The 24236-nt window shown below is 38.7% G+C and overlaps 1 protein-coding gene and 1 long non-coding RNA gene across 2 annotated transcripts in view; one reads left to right on the forward strand and one right to left on the reverse strand.

The window, feature by feature from the left end:
- Positions 1-23770, forward strand: part of tesk2 (testis associated actin remodelling kinase 2) — a 53148-nt gene extending 29378 nt beyond the window's left edge. Inside the window, exons 7-14 of the mRNA XM_032531942.1 lie at positions 1333-1479; positions 4114-4196; positions 7753-7837; positions 8560-8643; positions 10225-10311; positions 14044-14182; positions 17643-18179; positions 20260-23770. Of these exons, the coding sequence (XP_032387833.1) occupies positions 1333-1479; positions 4114-4196; positions 7753-7837; positions 8560-8643; positions 10225-10311; positions 14044-14182; positions 17643-18179; positions 20260-20564 (1467 nt within the window). The 3' untranslated portion in view covers positions 20565-23770. The remainder of the gene's footprint in view (positions 1-1332; positions 1480-4113; positions 4197-7752; positions 7838-8559; positions 8644-10224; positions 10312-14043; positions 14183-17642; positions 18180-20259) is intronic.
- LOC116699408 (uncharacterized) lies at positions 543-21998 on the reverse strand. The gene is made up of 3 exons (XR_004334423.1): positions 21933-21998; positions 10613-10622; positions 543-558 (listed from the first exon to the last, which is right to left on the reverse strand). It is a non-coding gene; the product is annotated as an uncharacterized LOC116699408 (long non-coding RNA).
- Positions 23771-24236: the final 466 nt, after the last annotated feature.

Here is a 24236-nt window from a genome sequence, read left to right on the forward strand (position 1 = left end):
GTGTTTGTGTGTGTGTGTGTGTGTGTGTGTGTGTGTGTTGTGTGTGTGTCAGCAGCAGCAGGGTCAGACTGTAATTCTGGATCAGAGCTGACAGAATGAGGGAAGGAACCCGGATACGTTTAAAACCCACTGAGCTGATTTGTCCTCTTGGCTGCCCCACCCTTCAGCCTGATCAGATGGTCCACATTCATGCCCGCATGAAACTAGCAGTTCTGTCAGCCTGTTGGATAAGCTGCCAGCCGTATCTTTTTGTTAGCCAATTGCTTGATACACCAGCTAGCCCCAAGGCCGGCAGGCGCTGTAACAGAAAACCACTCACCAATCAGTCATCCAGTGTGTGAGCCAGCTGAATGCCAGTTGGTTTGTGGAATGTAGTTAGTCAGTACCTTTATGTCACCAGTTAATCAATGAATTTTCAAGCCAGCTAACTAGGGCTGGGACAATATGCTTTTGTCCCAATTTGATTCTTTCACTATACATGGCTGTCGATTCCATTTGTATTGCAATTTGTATTTATTGCGGTTTAATAGTATTGAGTATTGTGAGTTTCTTTTCCTTCTTTAACAAAAACAAAAGTTGAATAATACACTTCTAGAGACAATATATCAGGAGACATATCTTTTCTAAAAACTTATTTTTTTCTAAGAAGAATGCACATCTCATGTCAGTCAGTCAGTCAGTCAGGATAACATTTATTTCATTTGTAAAGAAAAACATAATTTTTTTTAATTTTTAGAATGTTCTGCTTTTGGTCTATTTTGCTGGATATGACGGAATTGTAGTCAGTGGTATTGTATAAACAGAAAATAAATATGTTATTATTATTATATTATATTGAGGTGAAAATAATTACATTTAAAATATTGATTCTATGAAAAATAATCGATTTAAAAAAACACAATATGTTCTATTTTCAATGTTTTTCCCCCACCCCTACAGATAACCAAGTCTGTTATGAGTATTTACACTACTTTTACTACATCTCACATTATTTCCTGTGAAAAGTGGTTTGAAATTTTACCAGCTCATTGATACAATGGCCATACAAGAAGACCGTGCTATTAAGAGCATAACATGGCAATTTATGAATGAAGAACATTTCATTTTAGTAATCAATTGTTGTTTTGATAGGATGTTGTTTCATTTCTTTAGTCCATAGATTCTGAAACCCATAATTTACCCATTCAGTTTGTGTTTTGTTAACATGCTAGCAGAAATTAAATTTCAAGAAATTTCTTAGATCCCATTTGTTGGCTTAGAAACATTTAGTTACCATAGTTTTTGTTCCTTTCCTTCTGTGTCAGTGTTGTGTCTCTCTTTGTCTTTCTGCAGTACATCAATGGTGGAAACCTGGAGCAGCTTCTAGACAGCAACAAACACTTGAGTTGGCCCACGAGGGTGAAAATGGCCTGTGAGATCGGCAGCGGCCTGGCCTACTTGCACTCCAAAGGCATATTCCACCGGGACCTCACCTCCAAGGTTAGCTACACAGGCTAATTGGTTGTTAAGAGGAAAACCCAGAGCTGAAAATAGAACGGCAGGCTTATTGTGGCACCATCACCCACTAGCATTTCCTGTAGATTTGTATTTCTTAAATCTACATTAAATAAGCGATTTATTTTGATCAATTGGAACTTTAATGTATAATGTTTGTGGTTTAGAGACCCACATATTGTCCTCAACCTGTTTCCCTCACTCACTAGACACAAAAGACTTAAGAACTGTGTTAGATTTTGGATACAAATGTTAAAGGTCACATATTGTGCTTTTCCATGTTTTCTAATGTGGCCAAACTTCAAATAATGGGGTAAACGTATTTTAGACAAGTCCCTGTGAGCGATAACTATTCTGAACAGTTTTTTTCTACTCTCGCCTAAGTGTAATGTCACTCTAATCCGGCCTTTTATGATTGGTCATCTGCTCCAAGTGGGCAGGACTAGGACTTCTCTAGAACAGTGATTCTCAAAGTGGGGGTTGGGACCCACAGGGGGGTCGCGAGCCAGAGAGGGGGGGTCGCAAGTTGATTTCCAGAAATAAAACAAAAATTTAAAAAAGATTAGAAATAGCATATGTTAGCCATGATTTAACACAAGATAAAACTAGTGGCTAAATTTAAAATAAAACCAAGCAAATAAATAAAAAGGGAACAGCTCTTTTGATTTTCACGCCTATAGTGCCTATACTCGCAATGTTTATATACATTTATAGTGGGGGGGTCGCAAGTCACTTGCACCGTTACTTTGGGGGTCGCGGGCTGAAAGATTTGGGAACCCCTGCTCTAGAAGAATACAAAAATGGCACCAAGAACAGTGGTAGAATGTAACATCCACTCTAGTATTGTACTTAAGTACAAATGTTGAGGTACTTTACTTGAGTCTTTTCTTTTCATGCCACTTTCTACTTCTACTCCGCTACATCTCAAAGAGAGATATTGTACTTCACTGAATTCATCTGACAGCTTTACTTACTATTTACTTTACACATTCAGATTTTTGCACACAAAACTCATGTAGTTTAAGGAATAAAATGTGCTATTATCCATTAAACCAGCCAACAATATATTGACCTACATTCCAGCTGAAATGATTAGACCATTAAACATACAACTGTTTGGATCTTTTACACTTTCTTAAATGTGAGGATCTGCATTGAGTAATTTTACTTTCAATACTTCAAGTACATTTTGCTGATGATACTTAAATACTTAAAAATTATTTTTTTAAAGCAACATTTTCAATGCTGGACTTTTATTTGTAACAGAGTATTTTATAGTGTGGTATTAGTACTTTTACTTAAGTAAAGGATCAGAGTACTTCCTCCACCACTGACCGAGAAGTTAGTAAGTGAAACCTGTTATAGTAGACAATCATTTTGCAGTTTTAAACGGTGTGGTCATAGCCTCGCTGATTATAGTTCCTCATTAATACAAAGTCCAATTGTTCGTGACTTATACCTCAGTCAAAAGCTCAATGGATAGGGCAACTTTCTCTCTGTTTTATATATATTCTAACTAGTACTATCAACTTGTTCCAAGCACTTTCTCCTTCCAAATGTAACTTCATCCTGTTTTAGAGATTATGTAGTGTGTTTTTATAGAGCGTCATGTCTTCTGTTATAAAGGAGTTATATTCTATAAATTCACAATGTACAAACATAGGGCAATGTGACAGTTTAAGACACATGTGAACACAATGGCACTTATTTATATAATTTATACTGTTTATTGATCCCCAGTGGGCAAATTACAATTTACACTCTGTTTGTTAGTAATCACTACACACAGGCCTGAAATACACACTCACACATGCTCAAGACCTAATCATGCACAAATGGAGAGATGTCAGAGTGAGTGGGCTGCCAGCTGGACCAGCGCCCTGAGCTGTTTGAGGGGGGGGGGGGGGGTACGGTGCCTTGCTCAGTGCCCTGGATGTAAAGTGGCATCTCTCCAGCTACTGATCCACACTCCTTACTTTAGTCTGTACGGGGACTTGAATCGACGACCCTCCGGTTCCCAACCCAACTCCCTATGGACTGAGCTACTGCCACATATGTACTGAACATTATTGTACACTGAAGTCACATTGTATAGCACGCTAACCCATAATTGCCAAGTAGAATTAGATGTGTAAAAAAACAAAAATATTATTATTAATATATATATTAGTATATAGAACATTAACGTTCAGCTCAATTTAGTATCCATGGCTACCAAATGTCAGTTTAACTGTCATGTTACACAGGGTGTTGCAAATGAAGTCAGCAGTGAGTGGACGTACGGTTTGGTACCCTACAATTACAGAACTGCTTGTGTAATATTGATTGCCATGGCAACTAACAGTAGATTTACAGATAGTTCCGTTTAGGGTGAAGAGGAAGCGTCCAAACTTCAGAGCAATGCAAATTTAAATTTCCTCTTAATTCCCATTTTGTGATAATGAGAACATAAATAATACTAAAGGCTTAAGTTCAATCAGATAGTGGAGATTTGGCTGATATTGTCATGCTGCAATGTGTCTTTTTTAATTTAATTTAATTTTTTTTAAATCCCCCAGTATCACAACTTACTCATCTTAACGTGTGTGATTATAGTGATAATGTTTTTGGTGTTCACAGAACTGCCTGATCAAATGTGATGACAACTGCTACACTGCGGTGGTGGGAGACTTTGGCCTGGCAGAGAAGATCCCCACCAATCTGTAAGGAGGTCTCCACTGATTACTGCCCTACATAAATACACGCAGGCCTACATCTTCATTAGAAATTACCTAATTACTTTAGGAAGCTCATTTCCTTTCTTCTAACTGCCTTACTGAGTTAATGCATTATTCACTAGTTTCAAGTCACTGCCAAATTAGTTGATACAAAGCTAATTAAGACTATCACCTCCACAAAACTCTCTCTGTATTTCTCAGTATGGTTATGTGAAGATAATGACTTCTTCTGAAGAGTCCATCGTGTTTTTTAATCCTCTGTGTCCTCCTTGGTTACAAGCAACAATGTGGAGGTGGGGTGGGGGTGGTGCGCGATCACGGATGGCTTGTATCATGCGGACACGTCGACACTGTTATCATTACTTAGAATTAGTCATAGGGGAGACAGAAACAACACTATAGCATTAACATTGAATCTAATGAATGTGTAGTGTGAAAGGGGCTGTCACCCAACTCTCAGCCTCTTTTAGCTCTCTGTTGGTTTTTAATGGCACAGTTACTGGTGGTTGAGTCTCAGTTGTTGGCTTGTACACAAACCCGTGTACACTACCTGTCAGTCACCAAACGGCAAACGGACAGCTAGTGACTGGCTGATGAACAAAGTTGAGCATTTGGCAGTTAAAACCCCAGATATCTGAATTAGAAAACTAGAGCTAAAGGAATAGTGGATATTGGGCTTTTTTATAAGTGGTAAAAAGACTCCAATTGAGTGCTAACAATATAGGGCTGCGGAGGAAAATATCAGAATGCAATTATTTTTGTCTGATATTGCTATCTGATTAACGATATTGGAGGGAATGATCATTTTTGTATCATTAATCAAGGTATAGACCGACTATTGGCCCTGGACGATTATTGGCATTTTATTTCCCTGATGATCGATAAAGTTAATGAATTCTACTTTGGCCCCGCTACGGCTCTGTGTCTGTCCCTCTGCTTCGCCTTCACTCACCACTGAGTTTGACCCCCCCCCCCCCCCAACAACACTATCTGCCTATCTTTCACTGTGTTGATCATCAATGTTGATCATTTATTAAATAATTGCTCAAAGCATTCAAACAAAGTTTTGTGTTGAGTTTGTAACATTCCAAATCTTAATTTTGACTAAAAGATTTTCATTTTCACTCTAAATGTGGTTCCAAATATCGGTTATCTGTTTCATTAACTACTAATAATTGGTATTGGTCCTAAAAAAACTAAAGAAAAACAGTATTGGTCGATCCCTACATTAGTCTCAATTTCATTTAAAAATATTAACATTTAAAAATTTTTAAATGATTATAGTGTGATTTATGCGAGGATCTGTACCAAACAACCGTAGCCCGGGACGTTTCTGCAGCACCACAATACTTCATTCAGAACAGTTTAACACATATTATACCTTAAATATTTGCATATTGCACTAGTCCATACTGCATTTTTGATAAAATGGCGTTCAATTGTGAGGGCTCTAAAGCGTTGTTGTTGCCTGAGTCTATGTGTGTGACCAGGCAGTTGTTTGTTCGGATGTTAGCGATAGCAGTTTAATAATCCAGTGATGTGCTGCTACAGTAGCTAGTTTTGATATTTTGTCTGCCCCCTAGTGGCCAAATATGTCACCAGGCTTTATCAGCTAAATCTTTTGGCCAGTTTTGTAGCTCCAAAACAAACCAAAAACACTTGCATGATAACTCCAATGTTTTGGTATATGGGGCATCATTGATTTGGATAATGTATCTGTTGATTTTTTTTTAAACCTTACCTTGTTATTAATATTTGAAGATTAGGCCCAGAGTGTTAAAGCTGCGCTGCACCTCGTTTTACACCAGGTGTTAATCTTCTCTCTGACACTTTAAAGACCTGTCAAGATATAGAGTGTGTCCCATCTGGTGCAACTCATTTTAAATAGCTTCAAAAAGAGAAAAGGTCAGGTCAGAAAATGTGTATCCCAGTATCATTATGTCTACTACAATGTTTTTTTGTTCCTTTCTGTTTTTCCTGTTACAGCTATTTGTAACTCACTTAATTGTGTTCCTCCTCCTCCTCCTCCTCATACCAGGCACAAGGGTTATTTATTATCACATTGGCCTGGCACTGACATCAAAGCACGCTGTACAGTTCACTTTCTCAACTTTAGTGTTTTGATAACAGGAGGATACTATCAGTGCAGAGTTTTGGTTATTTAACACTTTAGAAGCACAATGAACAATTAATCTTTTTTTTTTAAACATCTTCAAGAACAAAGTTGATACGACTTTGACAAACAATAGTTTCTATAATCTTGTATATCTATGCATACTGTGTGTGTGTGTGTGTGTGTGTGTGTGTGTGTGTGTGTGTGTGTGTGTGTGTGTAAAACACATATAAATAATGCACGGAGAATGTAGCCACGCCTATCATCTTTCACTAAGTGAAGTTTCGGGTTTGCCAGTGGGTGACATCTTATTTGCCAACAAAGATTTGAGATTTAAAAAAATGTGGTCCCGTCTTCATCCGATCTAAATCTAAACAGAGCAAAAGCTACTGAAGGACTATCTGACTTTAGACTGACTGAAAGGTAAGACAGCAGTTATTCTCTGCCTGGTATAATTTAAAACTGCAATGATGTGCTACCGGATTCCCAATGAGGGATATGTGTACCACAGAGGGTACTTCTGCCCCAGGGGGTACTTCTGCAGTAGCCATGGGGGTACATGGAAAGATTGTAGAGTAGTTAAAAAAAAAATAGAAATAATGATTTTTTTGGATAACATATCTAAATATTAGCATTAAGTCAACTGTAACACCTGGACACTACATGTTGCAGTTATGTAAGTGATGTGTAATGTGTGTGAAACACATTAGTAAGCATGTGTAGTTAGCTAGCGAGCACAGAAGTTTAGCTAAAAGTAATGACTGAATGTTAGAATAACTACCTACATGCAATGACTAAACAGTTAAAATAGCTAAAAGTTGAAAAAGTTAGCTAGAAGTAATGGCTTCAAGTGACATTAATGGATAAATGGTTAACACATTCAGTTTCACTCCAAGGTTTGTACTAGTTTGATTGCTGACCAAATCAACCTTAATGTACTTAAGACCAAAAAGGTTGGGAAGCACTGACCTAGAGTCACTGGTAGAGGAAGTATTCAGATCCTTTATTTAAGTAAAGGCATTAATCCCGCACTGTAAAAATACTCTGTTATAAGTAAAAGTCCGGCATTTAAAATGTTACTTAAAAGTATGTAAATATCAGGAAAATGTACTTAAAGCATTAAAAGTAAAAGGGTTCAGTGCAGAAAAATGCTCACATTTTAGAGAGTGTAAACAGTACATTACAGTACTTGAGTAAATGTCCTTAGTTACATTCCAACACTGTCTAGAGAGTACACACAGAGCAAGAGGGTAATGTGGAATGAAAAGGCAACAAAAAAACCTATTCAACCAGGAAGACAGAATTCAGGAGTTGACTCAGAGCCTCTGAAGTTTCTTGAAGTTTTTGGCACAAACCACTTCCTCATAATAATAAACCCAGTCTATTAACGTGTTATACATAATCAATGTGTGTGTTGTTTGTGTGCAGTGCTGAAGTAGAGAAACTGTCAGTGGTTGGTTCTCCTTTCTGGATGGCTCCAGAGGTGCTGAGGGATGAACCTTACAACGAGAAGGTAAAGTTTGACCTCAAGTTGCAAGTAGTGCTAGAAACTGAGAAAGTCTGGAAAAATGAACTTAACCCTTGTGTTGTCCTCCGTCTGCTTTAACGTTACCTTTTTATAAAACATAATGTATAAATTATCACCTAATTCTGCGTCTTGTTAGCCAACTTCATTCCAACTTGTTACCACTTCTTTGTGGATTTCATAGTGAACAAACTTCATTATATATTGAGTTAGGAAAATCAGAAATTATGAATTATTTTGTCTAATTGTTAAGGTCAGAAGATGTGGAGTGGATAATCACACGGGTGTACTGTAGCTATGTCAAAGTTTTGTCAGTATAACGTTACTGTTTTTTTGGAGCCATTCATATTATATTTTGGTTGAAAGAAACCCAAATTTATGATATAGAAACTTTGAAAATGGGTCAGATTTAACCCGAGGACAACATGACGGATAAGAGGGAGATGGAAACACATGGGGGAAATGGGCAAAACACTTATAATACATAGAGAAATAATGAGCCGGGATGATGCACAGTTTTCAATGATCATAGATTTTTTTGAAAATTTCGGAATTGTGAGTGGGGGGGGGGGGGTTGGGATCATTGTAAAAACTGGAGAATTTCAGAGAGTTCTGCAAATGTTTTACTTAGACCAATCAGTTTACTTTGTTTGAAAAAGAAAACAAGTGTTGGTGTGTGCGTGTGTTCATGTGTGTCTGTCTGTTTTCAGGCGGATGTGTTCTCCTATGGTATAGTCATGTGTGAGATCATTGCGAGGGTCCAGGCTGACCCGGACTTCCTGCCCCGCACAGAGGTGACTGCTCATCTACTTCTCACTTCTTTGCCACCCTGTAACCTTGTATCACTCCACCTGCCTTTGTTTGCTTTGTCCACAGGTTGATCTGTTGATCCCATAATTGACACCTTGTTTACACAGTGTAATATTCACATGACTCACACAGACCTTAAAGCGAGTGGCAAAGTTGTTTGTCATTGTGCTAGCAACTGCTGGGGCCGGGCCGGAGGCATTATGATGTCCTTCCGTCCGTCTGTCCATAAGTCTGTGATAACACGTTATCTCTGAACCTCCTGGAGGGAGTATCTTCACATTTGGCATAAATGTTAACTTGGACTCCAGTATGAACGGATTAGACTTCTGAGGTAAAAAGTTAAAGGTCAAGGTCCCTGTGGTGTCATGTCTGCCCATTCCATTCTTGTGAAGGCGATATCTCATCTGACGACCACTTTCTGCTTTTTGAAATTAATTATAAATTAAGTTAACTGTCACACAATACAGTTAAGGCTGTGTGGTCAACTCCACGCCATAGCTCCTACGGCGCTGTGACCCTTTCGGAGCTCTGCGTCGGGGTTTAAAGCTTTTCTGGTCATCGTATCTGTGCATTTCACCGCCTGAACGCTGGGGGGTGTGTGGTTTCCTGGGGGTCAATCGCAAAACTCTGCCATTTCCAAAGAAGAGAGAGAGACAGTTTATGTTATGTTAGCAAGAAAACTTTAGCACAACTGCCCACAAAGCACCGCTTGCTGGCGAAGTGCTAATTTTAAAACATTACTGACATATAGACATACAGTGGTGTGTGTGTGTGTGTGTGTGTGTGTGTGTGTGTGTGTGTGTGTGTGTGTGTGTATGTGTATATATATATATATATATATATATATATATATATATATATAATATATATATATATATATATATATATATAAAAACAGATAACCTTGTCATTGTCACCAAAATATGTCTGAGTTTATTTACAAAGCTTATGTCAGTGAACTAGCATGTTGCTACTCCCCATAGTTGGCTGCCTGAAACACAAATTATCAACACACAGGACGAGTTGACCAATCACAGTCCTTGCGGTCTGCGTCGCCTTAACATGAAGTTACACATTTTTGGAGGTTCACATCGAGCCATGGAGGAGGGCTCGGAGACGGGTTGGTGTCGACGCCAAGGGGTCTGTAGGGGTACGCCGTCGATTCAACGCAGACCTGTAAAACATCCTTAACGTGAGCTGTTTAAATGAGCTGGATACATGGTTAAACCTCGTTTGCTCTTACCAGTGTATCTCCATGTGTACAAAATCCAAAATATTGTAAAAACTTTTTAAAAGCTGCAGAAAGACATTCTTGTATCTCACAGCCTGTGTGATTTCAATTGTCAGGGGACTGAGCCCAAATGCAAACTTGGCAGTCAGCAGGACCGTGTCCGACGTATTAATTTGACATGAAGCTGCTTTTGGCAGAGGAGTTGCAGTATGTCAAACATCTGACGAAGCCTTGGCCATCTCTGTGTTCATCCCACTTTTAGAATGGTAAATACATATTTCCTGTTTGACTTTCATCTATCCAAATCTCTCTGTCTTCTCTCCCTCCTGAGCAGAACTTTGGCCTGGACTATCACACGTTCCAGCACATGGTGGGGGACTGTCCGCCAGACTTCCTCCAGCTGGCCTTCAACTGCTGCAATGTGAGTCCACTACACTTCTGTCCAATCAGTCGGTCTCTGTCTCTGTCACGTAAGACATTACAGTATTGTAACAAATTCCATGTCTACTTGTGATAGTACACGGCACGTAAACCACGTCCTTTATTATCATAAAATCCAAAAAATCTTTCTCAACATAACATAAAATTGACAATTGAACATGTATCCTCATCAATATAAAACAAAGCATTAATCAAAAACAAAAAAATAATATAAAGGGACAAAAAAGTACAAAAGAATTGTCATCACTTTTGGCAAAACTATGTGGCAAAATAGTCATCACTGCTCCTTTTCTTAACTTTTTTTTTAACTGTATCACTCCCTAAAATATATATATATATATATATATATATATATATGTATATGTATGTTCAATGTTCAATGTTATATATGTATGTTCAATTTCTCATGCTTGAGTCGGCCCAGGGCGTGACAGCTGTCGCTAGCATAGCTTTAGCTCAGCAGGCTGACCAATAATCACTGATATAATTACAATTTGGCATATCTAAACAAAATCAATAATTACCAACAACAATCATACCCCTTAAGACCTTAGCTAAGGTGAGCAATTCATTTAGGTTAATCAAACAAATCGCAGTTACATAAATAAATTGTGACTAGACAATTATGTAATAATTGTTACAGGCCAGCAAACAGGTATCTGCTAAAGTTTATGTTTAGTCATGTTTAAGTGCACCTATAACAAGAAGGTGTTTATGACAAACTTTTCTGTGTCAAGAGAAAGACATTTTCCAAATGACTTGTCTTTGTTGTTTTTTGGGAGTTCCTCAGTTTTATTTTTAATTTCTTAAGTAACTACTGTATTATTCCATTGTTCGGAAATAAAATGGCAATCCGATTATCTGAATAATCTGAATTAGCTCACTATCCAGGGGGTCTTCTGTTCACTAAAAGCTGGATCAGCTCCTTGGCAGACTCGGCTTTTCTCTCTATTCATACTTTGATTTTCTGTGAAATCAATCACTATTGAAAACAGAAAGGACGTTAAGTAAATCAAAGCAAAACAAATCCTTTTTTTTCTCACATTGCATCATAATCACTGGACTGGAATTGTGTTTTTTTTGTTTTCTCTGACATTGTTACAAAGCACAGTGGGCAAGGGCATTAAAGGTTTTGGAGCACCCTGCTGACTGATCCTATATTGGCCTCCCTCCATCTCTTCTCATCCTTGTCTCGCTTTTATCATCCTTTTCTCCCTCTTCCTCCATCCAAGTTTTCCCCGGAGCAGCTAGGTGGGATTTTAGTTTCATAAAAGTCAGTCTTACAGTATCTTTCTAGCCTCTTATTTCAACCCTTTTGCATTTCTGTGTGAGCTTTATGTCTCCATCTTTAAGCCACATGTTTGTGCCCCGTCCTGTTCTACCATCTGTTCTTTTTCTCTCCCAGCAGCATGCTCCCTCATATACCTTATTATACACGGTCTACCTACTTCTCCTTATTCCTGCCAAATTTTCATCTTCAACTTTAGTCCCTACTTTTTGAATTTTCCTCACTTTTAATTATTTCAATAAAGATGTAATATGATACATATGCGTGATAGTATATCTTGATATTCTTATAAACTGCATGTTTTCAAATGTAAGTGCCAATAAAAACCATAAAAACAATAAAGTAGATTTCCTGGAAGACCAGCTTGTTAAATGCAATGCAAATGCTTGTAGAGGCATCAGCTGCGGCCTTCTTTGTTTATGTAAAATATGTTTGCATAATTAACATGGTCATATTTTTTTGTAATGTTAAACTGTTATGTGTAGCACCGTTTTGTAAATGGAAAGTACTCTGGTTGGTGTTCCTTTTCCATGAGATTATGATCAATTCTTATAAACTACATGTGTTTTTTGTGCAAAAGTCTTCATTTTTCAGCAACTAAATCTGTCAGATAATTGTAGTGGAGTAAAAAGTACAGCATTTTTCTCAGAAATGTAGCGGAGTAGAAGTAGAAAGTGGCAGGAAAAGAAAGGACTCAAATAAGTACAAGTACCTTAGCATTTGTACTTATTTACAGTACTTGAGTTAATGTACTTTGTTACATTCCAACACTGAAGTTCACACTCTGACATACAGAGCATTGCACGGTCAGACTCCTGAGACTTCAGATACAGTATTAGGGGACCACTAAGGTCTATATAAAGAGACTTCAGATACAGTATTAGGGGACCACTAAGGTCTATATAAAAGAGACTTTAGATACAGTATTAGGGGACCACTAAGGTCTATATAAAAGAGACTTCAGATACAGTACTAGGGGACCACTAAGGTCTATATAAAAGAGACTTCAGATACAGTATTAGGTGACCACTAAAGTCTATATAAAAGAGACTTCAGATACAGTGTTAGGAGACCACTAAGGTCTATATAAAAGAGACTTCAGATACAGTATTAGGTGACCACTAAAGTCTATATAAAAGAGACTTCAGATACAGTGTTAGGGGACCACTAAGGTCTATATAAAAGAGACTTCAGATACGGTATTAGGTGACCACTAAGGTCTATATAAAAGAGACTTCAGATACAGTATTAGGGGACCAATAAGGTCTATATAAAAGAGACTTCAGATACAGTACTAGGGGACCACTAAGGTCTATATAAAAGAGACTTCAGATACAGTATTAGGTGACCACTAAAGTCTATATAAAAGAGACTTCAGATACAGTATTAGGGGACCACTAAGGTCTATATAAAAGAGACTTCAGATACAGTATTAGGTGACCACTAAAGTCTATATAAAAGAGACTTCAGATACAGTGTTAGGGGACCACTAAGGTCTATATAAAAGAGACTTCAGATACAGTGTTAGGGGACTACTAAGGTCTATATAAAAGAGACTTCAGATACAGTATTAGGGACCACTAAGGTCTATATAAAAGAGACTTCAGATACAGTATTAGGTGACCACTAAGGTTTATATAAAAGAGACTTCAGATACAGTATTAGGGGACCACTAAGGTCTATATAAAGAGACTTCAGATACGGTATTAGGTGACCACTAAGGTCTATATAAAAGAGACTTCAGCTACAGTACTAGGTGACCACTAAGGTCTATATAAAAGAGACTTCAGATATAGTATTAGGTGACCACTAAAGTCTATATAAAAGAGACTTCAGATACAGTATTAGGTGACCACTAAGGTCTATATAAAAGAGACTTCAGATACAGTGTTAGGGGACCACTAAGGTCTATATAAAAGAGACTTCAGATACAGTGTTAGGGGACCACTAAGGTCTATATAAAAGAGACTTCAGATATGGTATTAGGTGACCACTAAGGTCTATATAAAAGAGACTTCAGATACAGTATTAGGGGACCACTAAGGTCTATATAAAAGAGACTTCAGATATAGTATTAGGTGACCACTAAAGTCTATATAAAAGAGACTTCAGATACAGTGTGAGGGGACCACTAAGGTCTATATAAAAGAGACTTCAGATACAGTATTAGGTGACCACTAAAGTCTATATAAAAGAGACTTCAGATACAGTATTAGGGGACCACTAAGGTCTATATAAAAGAGACTTCAGATACAGTGTTAGGGGACCACTAAGGTCTATATAAAAGAGACTTCAGATACAGTGTTAGGGACCACTAAGGTCTATATAAAAGAGACTTCAGATACAGTTTTAGGGACCACTAAGGTCTATATAAAAGAGACTTCAGATACTCTTCTCCATAACTCTATTATTTTCATCCCCCAGATGGATCCTAAACTCCGTCCATCCTTCCCAGACATCGTCAGACACCTTGAGGAGATTCTCGCACGCCTTAAAGTTGAAGAGATGGAGCATGAGTGCGTCCCACTCAGCGGGGACAACGACAAGAAGACCATACCCAAAGGTACCAGCGCTGCAAAAAGTCTCACTCTGTGATGATGGGGGTTGTCATTTCTTTAAAAGAAATAACAGTTCACTCCTTTGTCCACAAGAAGATGCTTGTGAATTTCTGTAAAGGAAAGTGGTGGGAAGAGAAACAGGTAGTCTCACATTGGTAAACCTTCCTCTACAGCGCTGCAGAGGAGGGTCTGGCTAGTCCACACAGCATTTTGGGATGGGAGAAAACTGTGCTCTGGTGTAATGGCATTTCTTTAAACCAATCACAATTGTCTTGGGCAGTGCTAAGCAGTCCTAAGCAAAATAGCTTCGGGAAGGAACTTGTTTTGGTGGAAAATGTGTACGTTCAAAGGTAGTTTTAGTCGTGCAACAGAAATCTCTGATTGGACACATAGTCTAGATAGCTGTCTGGATTTACCCTGCAGAGATCTGTTAACAGAGCAGTTAACCATAGTCCTCACAATACATTCATGTGAATCAATTTTTCCCTCCACTCCTACCAGTCAGACTGCCAGCCGCTCAGCTGGCCAATATTTCACTTTTTACCCGTCAATGTCCAGCCGGACACAAACGTCTCTCCTCTCCTCTCCTCTCCCAGTTCCTCTTGCAAAGTGCAATGTTGTTTCCATGTGTGTTCAGTCAGCTACTGTTTACACTGTCCTCACCCAAACATACAACCAGCTTTGTTCAAACCAGATTTAAACTTCCCTTTCTTTTTATTACCAGTATTCTATCTGGATCACCTGTTCTTTGCACCCCAGTAAGTTATTCAGTAAAAATCAGTTCTTACATGTATCCGTATCACACTTCAGAGCAGCGGAGTACCGAGTCCTTGGGTTGCTTATAATATAAACTTCAGTATGACTTAGGAGGAAAACTGCTCTGAGATACTTGATCCAAGCAGGCCCAGGTTTCACTTCTAATTTGGTCCAGCGTACCGTCGCCTGCATGTCTGAACAACACAGAGTCGGGGCAGAGGCTGTAATGTTTTTGTTTGGACATCCACTTGGCTCATTTTCCTCAGTACTACGGTGTGTAAAGAAGGTGAACACAAACACATGACATCGCAGGTCGCAGGAGTGATTTAGAGTAGTGACGCAAACGTGGATTCTTTTGTTTTGGGTTGTTAATCTAGACGAAGCCAGGGTGGAAGAAGTATGCAGATCTTTGACTTATATGTACAAGTACTAGTACCACACTGTTGAAATACTCTGTTACAAGTTAAAGTCCTGCTTTAAATGTTACTTAAGTATGTCAGTATCATCTGGAAAGAAGTAAAATTACTCAGTGCAGAAAAATCCTCACATTTTAGAAAGTGTAAAGGATCCAAACAGTTGTGTGTTTCATGGTCTCATCATTTCAGCTGGAGCGTGAAGGCCGTTATATTGCTGGGTAGATTCAATTATAATAAAACATTAGATTTTATAAACTACATTTTTGGAGTGCAAAAGTCTTAATTTATAAAGTAACTAGTAACTAAAGCTATAATACAGTACTTTTCTCTGAAATGTAGCAGATTGAAGTAGAAGGTGGCATGAAAAGTAAATTAAAAGTACCTCAAATGTATTCTTAAGTACTAGAGCCCGACTGATTTTTAAGACCGATACCGATACAAATATTTGGTTATTTAAAAATCCAATATTCTGATATATTGGCCAATATTAATTTTAAATAAAAATCCCAAAAATAAACAGATTTCCTGAACACTAGTTATGAGTTCTCACTAAAATAATATGATAATTTGTTTAATTGTCACAACAAAACAGAACCGAGGAACATCAAATACATATTAAAGTTCTGATAAATGTATAAAAACACAAATTTAAGATATGAAACTTAAAGTCCTTGGAATAAAAACACAATAACAACAGGGACGTTGTAGAGCATCCTCTGGTGGACAGACTATGTAACGCAATGCTCATAACATGGTAGACCGTCCGTTTCATTTAATTCTTTTTAAATATTAATTTATCAGAATCATTTATTTTTCATTATAAATGATTCTGATGAAAGAATATTTAAAAGAGTATATATATAATATATAAATGCTTATACAGATAGATAGATAGATATATAATATTGGTCAATATTCAGTTGGGATCTATTAAGTACAGTACTTGAGCACATGTACTTAGTTACTAATGTACTTAGAAGCTAACAACATTTGTTAAACGCATACTGGGCCTTTTGGCATAAGAAATACATCTTATGTAGTTACTTTTGTGTGTAAAACATGTCCTGGATCTGACAGTTGTCATGATGTTTTTCTGCTCCCCCTCTCTGTTTACCTGATAGCATTTCTTGTAAACCAGCATCACCCCCGTAGTAGGAAACATTTCTCTTGCAAAATCACTTTTCAGCTAAATATTTTGTTGTAGCTGTTTTGGCCCTCGTGAGTCACAAGAGTAATCAGATATTTCCTGGCTTGGCAGAAGCAAAACAAAAAATGGGATTGAGAGGAGGATAAAATAAGATGTTTTCATGGTTCATGTTTATGTGTGTACTTTAAGGAGTATCTGACTTTTGCCAACTAAGGAAATTGCTATTTCTGTCTCTTTCTTAACAAAGTGATCAATTGCTGCAAACTGAGACTTCATTTCATTCAAGACATGCCGTTTTCTTTTCTAGTTGACATCCCTGTTTCTGTCATCCTCAGATTCTTTCTTTAATCCTAATATTTATTTCGCTGCTGCACTAATTCAAGTTTAAGAGAATATTAGGAACCAACCAAACTGTAGAGAACATTTCTTTATAATCCAGGGATTCAAGGAACTCGTGTCTCCGCTCTCTATGCAGGATTTAGCCTGTATCCCCACCTAGTGGTTACATTAGATTATCTACTTTAGCATTTTCAATAAGATAATTTCTAAACTTAACATAGTTATAATTTTATATAATGTTGACCTTTTCTTATCAAATTTATGTGTATTGAGCAATTGTATACAGTACATTAACATGCATTCCAGTTGTTACAATATTTCTTTTATATTTTAAATCCAGTTGTCTCTTATCTTCCGGTCCATCTCCTTACACTGAGTTGCGTGTTACCTACATTACAACATTACTTATACAAACCCTTCTCACTCATAACGTTGTATAACATATTTCTCCACAACTGCATCAGTTTTATCTGTTCACGGGAAACAAAACAAAGAAACAATACGCACCAAAAGTAGCAATATAAAAGCCATATAATTGACATTGACAGCCACAGCAACCCCATATCACATACAATTACAAAGAAGAAGGCATTAGCTGCAAAAGCTCCTAAGCCACCACATCCAGCCAAGGCAACCATCAATCCATAAATTCTGCATTCTGTAATCTTAGCATCAAAGTTATTTTTTCCATTGTATAGATTCCCCTGACTACTCAATCATTTGTCAATGGGTCAGTGTCTCCCAGTGAACTGTAAATTTGAACCTAAAATTGTGTCACAAAACCATACCTGTCTCTTTTGTCTCAAGGTGAGAAGATCCAGGGCTTCAAGCGACTGAACTCTCTGGGTTTCCAGGACGATAAAATCCCGCCAAAATCCCCCCGCCCCCGCCGAAACATCTGGCTCAGCCGCAGCCAGTCGGACATCTTCTCCTGCAAACCAGGAAGGAAAGTCAACGTCCAGGATCCTTACTATAACCCCCCCATCACTCACGGAGCCTCTAAAGCTCGCAAGATCAACCCGTTCACCGCCCGCGAGGACCTGTGCGGGGGGAAGATCAAGTTTTACGACGTGCCCAGCAAGTCGGTCTTCTCGCTGGTGTTCGACCTGCACTCTCCTCCGGGGAGTGTGTTCAGCACCCAGCCGTCTGCTCGGGGGCCCGGAGGAGCCCAGCAGGAGACGTCGTACTACTGGCAGCAGTTGCCGGGGAGACAGTGTCACTCCCTACCGGTGTCCCCCCAACTGCCCCGCTCCGACGTCTCCCACCTGGCTGCTGCTGCTGTTAGCTCCAACAACAACGGCTCTGTTACCTGTAACCTCAGCCAGCTCTCCACAACGCTGCCACGTGAGTTCTCTGATCAGGGTGTCCTTTTACAGGGTTCCCGCGGGGTCTTAAAAGTATTGAAAGACAGGCCCGGGACGATATGTTTTGTCCCGATTTGATTCTTTCACAATACATGGGTGCAGATTCCATTTGCATTGGGATTTTCATTGAAGAGTGTTGGGATTTTCTTTTCTTTCTTTAACAAAAACAAAAAGTTGAATAATACACTTTTAGAGACAATATATCATGAGACACTTCTACTTTCAACTGTTCTCTAAGAAGAATGCACATCACATCACATTTGTAAAGAAGAACATGAATGGATGTTCTGTATTATCTGCTTTCACTCTGTTCTGCTGGAAACAGATAGGATGTAGTCGCCATCAGCTGTACCGTATAAACAAAGAAATAAATAAGAAATATCAATTCTGGGGAAATGGATTGATTTTAAAAATTGTCGCACACAAAAATTCCGATACATACGTGAATCGACCCCCCCCCCCCGATTAAAAAAAAGTCTTGCGTATTATATTCTAAAATGGTCTTTAAATTTTGTAGCTAAAAGTTTCAAATTATTTCATCTTTTCGTAGGATTGAATAAATACCGTAACTTCAACAATATTTTGTGTGTAAAATGTTCCAATGTACTGCGTTTGGTGTCCGGTGGCGCCAGTCAGTCAGTTGTCGGGAAAGAAAACCAACAGTCCCGCACAATGCTCCTAACAAGCTAACGTTAGCTCGTTGCTAGTTGTCTTAACGGACGCCTTGGTGTTGTTGCTTGGCCGTTTTGTTTCTTTCTCAGACTTAAAATTCATATATATTTTTCCATCATGTGGCCGTGAAGTTGGCATTAAATTTAATCTTATGTGGTATTAAAAAGGTCATTAAAAGTGTTAAATGTAACTTCTACACTCAAAAATTCTGGTTAACCCTGAGTTATTTGTTTAAAAGAAAATCGCATTCTCATATAACGTTTGTGTGGCAAAAATAAAAAAATTGAAACTTGCAAAGAGCTGAAAATACATAACCGCAGTCCAACATTATTTGGCATTTAAAAACTGGAATGCACTTGATTTTGATAATGTTGGGGGGTTGTTGTTATGTGTGGATGTGGTTGTTGGCAGTTGGTACTGGAAAGTGAGACGCTGTTACAGGAACTAAGCCACAGGCATAGTGTTTTTTCAACTCTACCACCAAATTACATAACCTCATAACCATTCCAGGCAGAGAAGTACTTCATAGATGACGGGGCGACGGCTGTATGATAAGACGGTACCGCTCACCCTGCCAAGGCCAAAGGGAAAGTAAACGCATGACACCTTTTTGTCTGTGTAATAGACATTTTGTTTTGTTTGTATGAAAGATATTTGGGAGCCCGCAATGGACTGCAATATCTTTGTTTACCTTATGAATTTAGCTAAATGTAGTCTTGCTTTGCCAGACCTTCTTTCACAGCGCTGCGGAGGAGGGTCTGGCTAGTCCACACAACATTCTGGGATGGGATAAAAACGTACTCTGGTTTATTGGTGTTTCTTTAAACCAATCACAATTGTAGCTGAGCGGAAACACGGTGCCTCTGTAAAATAGCCTCATGACGGAACTTGTTTTGGTTGAATGTGTATACGTTCAAAAGTTGTTTTTAGTAAAAAACTTTGTGGATCTAGACTAAACTAAACGTAATGCCTCCAGCATGAGTTTAAATACACCTTGAGGAGGTGAGGGACATCAGGGAGTTGGGACCACATGACACAATAACACATCCAGGGTTCAAAATTAACTTTTTCGTCCACCAGCCAAATGGCTAGTGAATGATCAATTTTTACCAGCCACTCAATAGATAACCATTGTTTTTTTGGCTGCTGAGTGAAGCAAATCTGCCAGCCATTTGCATATTCTACCAGCATTCGGCTAGTAGATGGTGCTAATTTTGAACCCTAAACACATCGTGGTTAAACTGTACTGCCTGCCTGAATTCTTCCTTCAATAGAGTTCATTAAGTTCTCCTGTGTAAAGTGTCCGGAACTTTCTTCACGTATGTGAAATGAAATGTGCTGCTCCTGAGTTTTTTTCCTAAACACCGGTTCCCTCTTATTTCTCTCAGCAACCAACTCCAGGTGTGACACAGGCCTTATTGGAAATGACGTCCGGCAGAAAGGAGTGCTGAGTGGCTGGGTGAAGAAATACGTCGTGGTTGAGATCCCGCCTTACTGCAGGCAGAGAGGAAGGGAGGAGGAACAAGAGGGACAAGGGAGGAAGGAGGGAAACGAGGAGGATGAAGCTGGGGAGAGCTGGTCTCCGATGGTCCCCAGCAGCGACAGAAACAGTGGGGAGGCGATGGACTGCTCCACTAGCCTGGCCGAAGGTGAGGGACAAGACAGAGTGGCAGAAACACACTGCCCCATGTAACTAACACACACACCCACACACACAAATGGAGGATTTGGTGGATTTGGAAAAGAGAGGGATGGATTTTTTTTCCCTGGACTGAGGACAGAAGCAGTAGACAGAGACAGAAACCTGCCTCATGTAACACACATTGAAACACACAAACACACACACACACACACACACACAAACAGCAGAGAGGGACACTTTTCCCCCTGGAGGCATCAGACTGACAGACCGGACACATTTCAAAGGTTTTTGAAAAAATAAAAAGTATAAAAAAAGAGAAAAACCACTTAAGTTTTTTTTTTTTATCTGCCAAGTGAATTTATAACGGGGATTCATAAATCTAGCACACCTGATGTAGATAAAGAAGTCTCTTCTAAAGATATTATAACCCAGGTCTCCGTTCAGCACAAACAAATTGTATCAACACAATGGACACTTGGCATAGAGATTATTTTTTTGAAAAAGGTTAATATTTAATATTGTGAGATGATTTAGATGTTTTCTTTTCTTTTAACGGTGTCTTATGTTAGGCATTTTGTCCATGATAAGGTTTATTGAAGATCCCTTGTGTTGTGTATGTGCGAGTGTTTAAAAATCAGGGCTCGTGTTGTGATACTTTCCTCCTGTGTTCTGTTTATGCTAAATAAATAAAAAAGTCCTATATGTTTCTGATTAACAAGACAGAGCGCTGATATTAGGACAAGGAAATTTAGAGGAGATTTAGTATAACTGTGTGTAAAAAAGAGACAAGAGTTGAATCTCTAACCATGTTAGCAACCCCACCGAACTAGACTGCAGAGGTAAAACATTTAATCAGGTCTCCCCAAGGTGATTCACCTAACAGCGATGGTGAATAAGAGAGGAGCCACTGGATGACATGGTGGCCTTTTCCTTGGGTCAGGAGTGCTGTAAATCAGTCCAGCTAACACCATTCAGCAGTCAAAGCCGAGCATTCACAGGCAGCCAGGGCGAGACATCCCATCCAGAAGACAAACTGTAGCCAAATGTAGTAGTAAAAGGACACTGTAAAGTTTTTTTTTTACATTTAAAAGTTGCTTCTCAAAAGCCAACTTTCAAATCTCGGATGTTGGAGTTTAATCAAACGCACCATAAGTTTTCAAAACAGTCTCCATAGCCTCCATAGCCTCTCTATTCACACACAATGATTAGACAAAATTAAGCCACATTAAAAGTAAGACTATGTAACTTTTGAAAGAAAAGATAACAATCTTCCTCTTTCAAATGAAAAGTTGAATTACTTTTTCACTTCAGAACACTCAGGGATTTACCCGCCATAGCCGTCCTCGGTCTGGTATTACCAGTAGCTCATGGTGGCTAATGTTAGCACACTTTAGAAATGGTTGTATTGACTTTATTAACTGTTGTGTACCACATCCTTTTTGTGTCACAAATACAGTTGCCAAAGGCAAAAATCCACTTTCACCCTGAGTCATTAAAGCAACGATTCACAAAATCCAAAATGAATTTAAATCCAGTCATGCTGTAATTCATGGCTACAGTGGATGATGTTCTGCAAAAGTTGCGTAGTCTCACTTTAAACTCACAACTGAAACTTGTAGAAACAAGGTGCTCACTGAAGATGGGAAATCACCTACTATAAAGGGTATCGTTCAGAAATATTAAAATTCCGATACTGTGTTCTCAATACCGGTTCCTAAACAATAATTTTTTCAATACCAATTTTATAAAACAAAAAGAAATTACAACATCACAAACATATTATTTATTTATTTAGCTCCTACCCGGTGAGCCCCGTCTTTCTGTGTAACTTAGTTTTTGTGTGTGTTTCTAAGTAGTGTAACGTTAGACAGCCAATCACAGACATTATTAGATCTTGGCAATAGCACGCTCTATGCTTATTGGCTCACTGATACTGATTTTCTTCTTGGGTTGGGAATAAGGCATTTTTCCATACTCAATACTATTGGTACCCAGCCCTAAACAGCAGTAATGTAAAATATACATCATCTATATACAAAAACAGATAATACATTTGTCAAATAAGCTGCAAAAATGTCCTGAAACAGTGATGTGAAACAAACGGCGGTAAACGGTTGATGCTCCTTCCAGATTGTTGGTTATCGGTCACAACCGGAAAGTTGCCATGGGCTCGTTGTTTCAATTTGATGCTGAGAAGACGAGAGGCTTGCTTAGGTCCTACGTGCAGCCTGCGGTGTTTTCTGCCCCCAACATGTCCTTCCAGGCAGCACGGCAGTGGTTACGTGTAGGGTTAGCTGCCTGGAAGGCGATGTTGGAGGCAAAAAACACCATCGAGCGCAGCCTGCTACCCTCAAGTTATACTGCCCCATGCAAAGACAAAATTGTATGTTTAATTTATTTAATAATTAATTTAAATCCCACATTTAAATCCCACACAAACACACTAGGTTTAATTCTGTCTCAACCGCAGCGTCTTAAAGAAAAAAGATACGGCTAAACTTCATTCACCTTTAAAGTCCAGAGACTTCACATAATGGAGGCATTTGACATGAAAGGGGCAGATGACTCAGTCTCAAAGAATACAACCCCGGGGTTGGAGGAATAATATTTCGATTTTGAGGGAAACTGCACAACCTGGTGTTACAGTTCTTACCGCTCAGACGTGCCTGTTGTCGAGTTGTCCACTCTGTTGTGAAGAAAATGTCCAAATCGAGTTGAGCTGATTAGTGTTTGAAAACCACACCTAAAATAGGTGTGTTCTATCCCAAATTATTAGTGCTAAACAAATGAATCCACTTTTTTCTTTTCTTGCAAAGATGGTTCAGCCTAACTTCACGTGGTGGGAGCTGACTTCAAATACAATGTGTGTTTTCTTTTAACTGGAGCACATTTAACCTCAGAATGGTTTTCTAAATGTTTGTGTACAAACTAAATGACTGTAGGTTTCTCTTTGTTGAAGCCAGTTTGTCTTTGTTGTTCCATTCTGCTGATCTCAGACTCATATGGTCCCATCACTTCAATAGGCACTAAAATGCACTTGTAAGGCGATCTCCTATGAACTTATCACTACTTTTCTATGCAACCAATGTAACGTTTATGACACTGTTTTACAGTATAAAGGATCTAATTTGATATTTATAAGAAAACCTTTTTAATGTCTTACCTTTGTATATTTGTGTAAAAAGTGTGTGTTACCTGCCTGGATGAATGCAGATTGAGATGTTGTTTTGCTGATAGAATAACAAAGCTTCTCAGAGTTCTCCTTGCGTTTGTTTCTTATTCTGTATTTCAGAGCAACCTTTACTCCCACTCGGTAAAGCTCAGACAGCCTGGGCTTAACATTTAAGCAAGTCATGTGTATTTGTTTCAAATAAGTGTGAAAACTTTTGGTCTCAGATTCGATTCAGAGACGGGATTCATCATGTGGACAGTTAGTCTGGATCGACAACGGTTCATTTACCCAAAAGTTCCCGATGTCCCTCACCATCCGCTTCCTTTGTGTTTGTGTTAAACTCCGGTGCTTCGAGGAACAGCAACTTCTGAGCAACGCTACACGCTGAAAAAGGCAAGTTTTGAAGAAAATTTGGATCAGGCGACAAGGCAGGCCTGCATGGTTCTTTTGGAGAATGATTGTAAAGATTTACAAAGAATATGTTAGGGGCATTTCCTCTCTAACTGGGACGTCTTGGGACCAATGTGTGTGATATCTGTGGACGAAGTACA

The sequence above is a fragment of the Etheostoma spectabile genome, chromosome 12 (assembly GCF_008692095.1).
Source record: "Etheostoma spectabile isolate EspeVRDwgs_2016 chromosome 12, UIUC_Espe_1.0, whole genome shotgun sequence".
NCBI classification, from domain to species: domain Eukaryota; kingdom Metazoa; phylum Chordata; class Actinopteri; order Perciformes; family Percidae; genus Etheostoma; species Etheostoma spectabile.